The 7,616-nt window shown below is 48.2% G+C and overlaps 1 protein-coding gene across 1 annotated transcript in view; it reads right to left on the bottom strand.

Annotated features, from left to right (window-relative positions):
• The window catches only part of LOC105453283, a 101,305-nt gene extending 96,148 nt beyond the window's left edge, over positions 1 to 5,157 (bottom strand). The window contains exon 1 of the mRNA XM_011695089.1: positions 3,867 to 5,157. Within this exon, the coding sequence (XP_011693391.1) occupies positions 3,867 to 5,157 (1,291 nt within the window). The remainder of the gene's footprint in view (positions 1 to 3,866) is intronic.
• Positions 5,158 to 7,616: the final 2,459 nt, after the last annotated feature.

Here is a 7,616-nt window from a genome sequence, read left to right on the forward strand (position 1 = left end):
AGATGTGTATAAGAGACAGTATATATATATATATATTTTTTTTACGCGTACTAGAGAATTTCTGACCGGTCCATCGCGTCGTCGTATTTATACGTTGCTGTTTTCACACAGTTCTCTAAAAAGGAATCAAATAGAAACATCTTTCCAATGCTATACCGCTATTTTTTTTCGATTGACACACCCACTCGTCTCGTTTTTACCGTCTTCTTGATTATTCATCGACAGCTGTCGATGAATATTCATTTTTCAACTGTTTTACGTTCCATCGAACGGGCTGCAGTCAACAGTCGTCCGTGTTACCATCGAAAAATACACCGATGTCATAGAAATCCGTGAACGAGAAAATCGTCCGCCAAGCCCCTCGCGCGCACTCCCGCTCTCGTCGGCGATCGCGGCGCGCGCGATGCTATCGACCCGCGGGGCGCGTTAACATTCCTAGGTGAAGTTCTCCTGCTAAGGAAGACGAACGCGTATATCCAGAAACGAGATTCCGCCGGTTGAATTCCTCGATGATTGATCCGCCGGGGCGGTTAGCCTGACGTCGCGGCGCGAGTGCACGGAATGTTTAACTCCAATTATCCGAGCCCCTGAGATTGAAGTAGTCGCGCTATTACCGCGCGACGTCCGCCGCCGCCGTCGTCGTCGTCGTCGTCGTCGTCCTCGTCAGCGGGCATCGGCAGCGTTTGGGTGACTTCCAAGCCACCGGACTAAACGCACCGGCTGCCACTCATCGTCCTCATCCCGCGGCCACGCGAGCGCACGCCGTATTTGCGCGGCTCACGTAGGGCACGCATTACGCAAAGAAAGCAATTAGGCGCGGCGAATAGTGGACGTGCGGCGGTTCATTGATTCCCTCCCCCCTCCCTTCCTCCCTCAGTGCGAGCGTACGAACGATGCCGGCGGAACGGGGTGCCTGTTAGACTTGGCTCATAACACCGGTTGCGTGATTTATGTAAATCAGAATCGCGCGCGAGCGAATAATTAAGGTGGTCGAAAACGCGCCGTATTTATTTATACTAAGCTCAACGCTGCGTGGCATTCTGCTGGGAAACATGTTGGAATTTGCATACCTCATAAAAATTCGGATTGATCTTAACATTTCATTGTTACAACAATAAAAACGTGAATTGTGCCCCGTGGTGCGATCGATAATTAATGTCATTTTGCAAATTGCGGTTATTCCTGAGATATATTTGGGGTGCAATGGTATCTCATGGCGGAATTGCTTTTTTCTATTCATCACAAAAGAAATGCCGCACCGTTTCTTAGATACGCTCTCTAATTGATCCTCTCGAAATTATTTCGTCCTATTCGCAACGGAATTTCCAAACTGCATCTCTGGGTCAGATATTAAATATCGGGAAATGTTGAGATATTTATTATAATTTTTTTGCAAAAAAGGACTTGTCACTAAGACTGTAATTAATACCTACTCACTAATTTTGCACTCAATTAATGGCCACATGCCTTGGTTTCGTTATTGTAATACCGGTTCTACGAGAGCAAGTTCTTATGGTATAATATATCATGGGTAATCATTCGTCACATTCATATTATTCATATTACTTGCGCATTTAAAGTTGTGCGTTCGTTCCGTTACCGTTAGACTATTCGCAGACCTATTCAAACTTAATGTCATTGTTATGTAAGCATTAAGCATTTTTATTCGAATGTTTTCAAGTTTTTTGTGTCGTTTACTTAAAAATAATAGCTCTGAAAATATTCCAATAATAACGCGATCATTATCAAGGTAAATTCAATATGTGTTTGAATTCAAAATGTGTTTTTTTCATTTCTTCTTTCTCTTTTTCGGAATTTGAGAGAGATATTTGTATATAGCTATATAGATAGATTTACGCCAAGTTAATTGAATTTATATTTACTTTCTTGGTATATATATAAATATAATTTTATATTATAATTAAATCGGTACGATATCTTTAGCAGCACACGGAGTGTGATTTAACTTTAAATGGAACGACAGTTCTATCGAAGGTTAATTAGATTTTAGTTGGAGTTTAGTTAAACTTTTGGTTGGTTATAGAGTGTGTCCTTGGTTAACCCGGATTTCGTCGTTTGTGGACAAATGTATTCAGGGGAATGCAAATAGGATCACACTTTCTAGCGGCCAAACGCGCGATTAAAGTTTCGGCAAAGGTCAGCGCGGTCTAGTTACGAGAAGTAATCAGATTCTCGGATCGCGGCTCTCTTCTCGATTCAGTAGACATTCTTAATTCTCTCAACAATTTTTTACGTTTTATTATAATAAAACATTTTATTGTAATATCTTTCGGTCGACTCGACCAACATCTAATCGAAATGTAATTTAATCAATTTTCTGTGTCCACAAAATTATCGCGTAATAGAAATAATGAGTGAAAAAAAAAAAGGGAATACTGTTGAAAGGGATATTAATTTAACAACTTTTTGATCAGAATCCGAAAATTGTCTTTACAACTTCTAATATTATACGTGAAACGGGAATGTTTGCACGTTGCACGAATTAGACGTTTGTGCAATCATCCGCATAGTGTTAGCAATATCGCGACGCAGCGATGCAGCTCTATCAGCTCCGTTCTCCGGAGCCAGTGATCGGAACGCTGCTTATCGAATAGACAATTCGAAACCTGATATCGAGTTGCAGCGGCGGCAGCTGACCTCAAATCGATTGCTCGGCCAGTCACGCTGATTTTGCGAAATTTTCGTTCTGAATGAAGTGTCGAAATCACACGCGATCCGACACTCGAAGAGTCCCTCAGTATCAGATGGATTTCGTGAATGGACACCCAATGTATATAATTAGCTTCGTTTAAGAAACTCGACACGGTTCAAGGGTAATGATTCGATTATACATTCATTAATTATAGGCGGCACGTGTCGGCTCGGGTACGATAAGATTATCAGATTAAAAATCTGCAACCGCTAAATTTTAGAAACATTAATCGAATCGGATTAAATTGATGATTTGAACGGCAAAGAGATAAAACAAAATTCGAATGTTCCTCTTATCGCGTACATCGTCTTAAATCGCTATAAATAAAAAGTAAAAAGATGCAAAAAGAGAGTTATATTTAAGATATTTTATAATTACACTGGTCGTAAATATATAATAAGAAGAACAATGTTGCCATAATTTAATATAATATATAAATTATTACATCGGTAAACTAATTTCAGATTATATATTAAAAAGTATATAATCTAAATTCTAAATTTTAATTTCTAAATTCATGGAATATACTGGAAATAATTTATACGTGAAAATTATTTAGTTTTTGTAAGAATATAATCATTCGTTGAATAGATTTTTCCATTTATAATTAAAAGAACAATAATAGTTCTTTAGTTTGTTTTATTGTGCGCGAGAAAAACGTGATTTAATTTGAGATATCGTTAAAACGTATACTTATTATTAACTGTCTAAAAATGCAGAGGAACAACGCCAGTTCGAGATTGAAATAAATTCGACGCTATTTCGACAACGTCGCTTAATCGACATGTACGCGCGTTGAAAAATAAACCTGTCAGACAACTTTAATTAGTAATACACGGCTCTAATGCCGATTAGGATTTAATCCAAACTTTGTAACATAGTTTGCTGTTACATAAAGCCTTATCGTGGTCTCATTTCAATTTAACATTTTTTTAAAATCTATATATAGATTTAATAAATTCCGAAGAAGTAAGCTTAATTAACAGTAATTAGCATTATTTAAATGCGAATTAATGTTATTTCGCATCTAATTACTAAATTTAATCGACTTAGAATATATTAGATTTACGTGAAGTAAACTTCTTAGATGGTTCATCCTTCAATCATTTCATTAACTTCGTCAAGTGATAAGGAAATACGAAAGCGTACTCACTGTAATTCGAGGTGTTGTCGTCAGAACCGTTCACCGTACCGTCCGGCAGGATCTGTAGATATCGATTCTTGATGTAGAGCTGTAGTACATCCCTCGCCGTCCCGGTCATGTGAGAGAGATTTTCACTGGTTGATCTCTCGGTCCGATTGGCCGTGGTGCCGTTCAGACCTTCGATCAAATTCGTCGCATTGCTGTTCGGACCTTTGATCGGACGCGCATTCACTGCACCGATAAACCCGATCCCCAAAACACTTAAACCATTCGCGAACTGTTTCGCACTGACTCTACGCGCACTGGACGAACCGAGCGGTCCGTATCGCTGTCCGAACGCGACGAGGAAAAGGACGAGAGCCAGCCTCAGGAACGAGTAAACGCGACACGCGCATCTGATCCGCTTCCTATCCGCGAGCTTGTCGATCCGCTCGTCCTGCGGACGTTCGTCACGTCGTCCCGAGCGATCCAATCGTCCGTTTTTGTCGTTACCGTGTCCCTCGCGGAAAAAATCCTCGTCATTAATATCGTCCTCGTAGGCTTCGTCCTTCGCGCGAGTGGTACGCGAATGGTGACTAGAGAGAAGAGGACCTCCACCTGCGGTGCGCCGCGTTAATCTTCCCGGGTGATCGATCGGATCCGCGTCGCGAGCCCTTCTACTCCCGTAGAACGACGGTCGCGGCTCCGTCCAGGATCGATCACGGAGACTTCGACGCTTCGCGATCGGGTGGCCGCAGCTCGCGCGCCGATACCGTGCCGTCGTCTCGCGGCGCGGCCCGCGCGATCCCGCGCGCTCGATCACGCCGCCCGCGTCCTCCCGCGTGCTCCACGTGGCCAAGAAACGCTCGTCCTTGGTGACATCCTCGATCGCGCGCGGAGTCCGCCTCGGCACGCAACATGCCCCGAGGTGTCCGTCGCCGTCTTCGTTTTCGCCTCTCGTCGCCGCCCCTCCTCTTCCTCCGCGTCGCCGATGCGACGGCCGCGTTAGCGCGCGACTCCTCCTCGCCGGGAAGTCACGTCCGCCTAGGATCGTTTCCTCCTCGCCGTCGATTCTCGGAACCCTCGTGGGTGAACTTTCGCCGCGATCGGATGGCGGGTTTCCGCGACTGCGGTCTAACGGCCCCTCCGCGACCTGTCTCTGCACGCGACTTCCAGTTCGACTTCGTCGATCTTTCGGGGCTCTTCTCGTCTGCGACTCGTTCGGGGAGGTCGACACGTGAATCGATGTCGCAGTCGGGCAGTCGGCACGGGAATCACAGTGCAGCACCCTATGCCCGCCCGTGTCGATCTCAGCGGGCATGACGGTCTCATCCGACGCTTCTTCCCTTGCCCGCCTCCCCCTTGTCCGCGTTGGTACAGCCGTTTCCTGTTTGAATTTAGGACAAATCGTGTAATAAGCGTCGTTCTCGTTCGTTTCCTCGCGAACTCTCTACTTCCGCCTCTCGTCGCGCTTTCGAACGACCGCGAGGAACGTCGTCGATCGGCCCGAACCGCGCTCGTCGTCGTCGTCGCCGCGCGCGTTGCCAGTTGGCATTACTAGCCGACTCCCAGTCACTTCCGCCTCCGGAGAGGGTGCCTCGAGACGACGTGGGCCGCTGGGAACGAGGGATGCGGCTGCAGCCAGTCCGCTGTTATCATCCATGCACCGTCGTCGCGCTTTCGGTCCTCTCGCATTCTTGCGGCTGCTGGACGATCGTACCGGTGTTGCGATGTTAACGCGCGCGCCTCCCCGGTAACAGCCTCGCGGTTTCTTATCTCTGTTGGATCAGCTGATCGCCGGATTCCGGAGTAACGACTCGCTGTAGACGGGAAACGACGGGATCGTTACGCGGAACGACATCGGGTCCGATCCGAGTGAATCTCGTGAGCTCTCCACGGCGGAAATCGACCGCGTTCTCTCTGCCCGATATCGCCGAGGATACTCGATACACTGCGAATGATCCTGGCAGTGAGCTCGATCGGTCGTTTCCCCGATGACGGTAGTGATCGGTAAGGCCAATCGGACTTAAGTGCTTTCGTCGCGATGTGCAGGATTAATCGATTACTTTCGACGACTCGACCGTTCGGTCCTTGTCTCTTTTTCTCTTTGCGATTATTAATCGGCATGAGCCGACAAGCATTATCTCGCAATGCTTCTTTTTTCTTCCCTTCTTTTTTATCGGATCTTTTTTATTCAATCTTATTGTATCTTTCTCTCTCTCTCTTTCTCTTTCGCAATCGTAGTTACGCGCGGAAGAATCCCCTCGCGAAAGATCGGCACGAACAGATCTCCGTGTAACGCACTATCACTACTTCACCACTGGTTATCATTATCCGAAGAAGAAACATTGAGCCCTTCCTCGATCGACGTCTACGGTGGTGGTACCCCTATTACGAGCTTTCGCGAATTCGCGCGATAAAAAGTCAAAGGCGAGAAAGATCGGTAAGACGAGAGATGAAACCGATTTGCCGCGTCGCGACCGACATAGACATGCACCATGCAACACGTGCTCCGGGAACCGTTTCGAAGATTACTACGAAAGTGTAATGATACAGAAGTCGTTCGCTATACCGATTGCTATTACCGATCTTCTTTCAGTTCGGCAGTAGACACGGGCTCGTTCGCCAATTCGCCGCGACGAGGTAAAAATCGGGCGGCTGTCGCGATCGGCCAGGTTTCGCGTACGCACGCAATTGTCACGCAGGGGGGGTCGCGGCCACGCGCGGGGTTATCTCGCAGGGTCGTCGGATGGTGCCGGTGCGGCGTCCGAGAAACTACTGAACGAGTGCCGCAGTTCTCTTCCCCGACTCGCCGGGTTCGGGCACGCTCCTCGGTTCGCTCTCGTAGAGAGACCGAACCGGCGCGGCGGCGGCGGCGGCGGCGGCAGCGGCAGCGGCAGCAGCGGCGGCGGCGGCGACGGCGGCGGCGGCACACGAGCGCACACCACGGCGGCGGCTTGGCGGCGGTGGCGGAGGCCAAGAGTGAAACCACCAACACCACACCAGCGGGAGACACGACGCGACTCGTCGTTCTACTCACACGGGCCCGCCGCGGCAGCATCCATCCCATCCCGCGCTCTCCGGGAACTCCGAAAGAGCCGACTTTGTTAATATAGTTGGTCGTCTGGCTGTGTTGTCAGCCGTCTCGCTGCCGATCTCGTCACCGTCACCGTCCTTCGAAATCGTCAGGAAAATCGTCCGCGTCGTCCTCGTCCTGTTCCGTCCTCTTCGTGTATCGCGAGCGTGAACCGCGTCTCTTCCGTCCCGTTCCAGACCGGCACGCAGCACGCGACAGATCTGGATGCTATGTTCTACGTTCGTTTACTGCATCGCCACCGTCAGAAACCACCACCACCGCCGCCACAGCCACCACCACCGGTCACCGTCACTACCACCACGCGCCACAGCTTTTTCTGCCTTCTCTTCCTTTCTCTCGTTCTTCTCTTACAAGCTGATAAGCCTCTTCTACTACTTCTTCTTCTTCTTAAGAACTTCGTACTTATCCTCGCACTCTCACTCGATGTTCCTTTTCTTCCTCTTGGCTCTCCTGCCTCGATTTCTTCTACTCGTCCGTCTCTTCCTCGTTCCTCTTCGTTCCGCTCTTCTCGCGTAAACCTCGTCCCTTCGGCCCTCCTCCCTTCGACCGCGTATCGTTCTCCAGTTCGCCCGGTCTATCCCGGATCCGTCGCACCGGAGAACACTGTTCTCACTCCGCTCTTTCTTCCTGTCTGCCCGCGATCGCAGAATGGTAGAGCGACAAGGGGCTACTACTCATCAGCG

This window comes from Wasmannia auropunctata, unplaced genomic scaffold, assembly GCF_000956235.1.
Source record: "Wasmannia auropunctata unplaced genomic scaffold, wasmannia.A_1.0 LD336000.1, whole genome shotgun sequence".
In the NCBI taxonomy this organism is placed as follows: domain Eukaryota; kingdom Metazoa; phylum Arthropoda; class Insecta; order Hymenoptera; family Formicidae; genus Wasmannia; species Wasmannia auropunctata.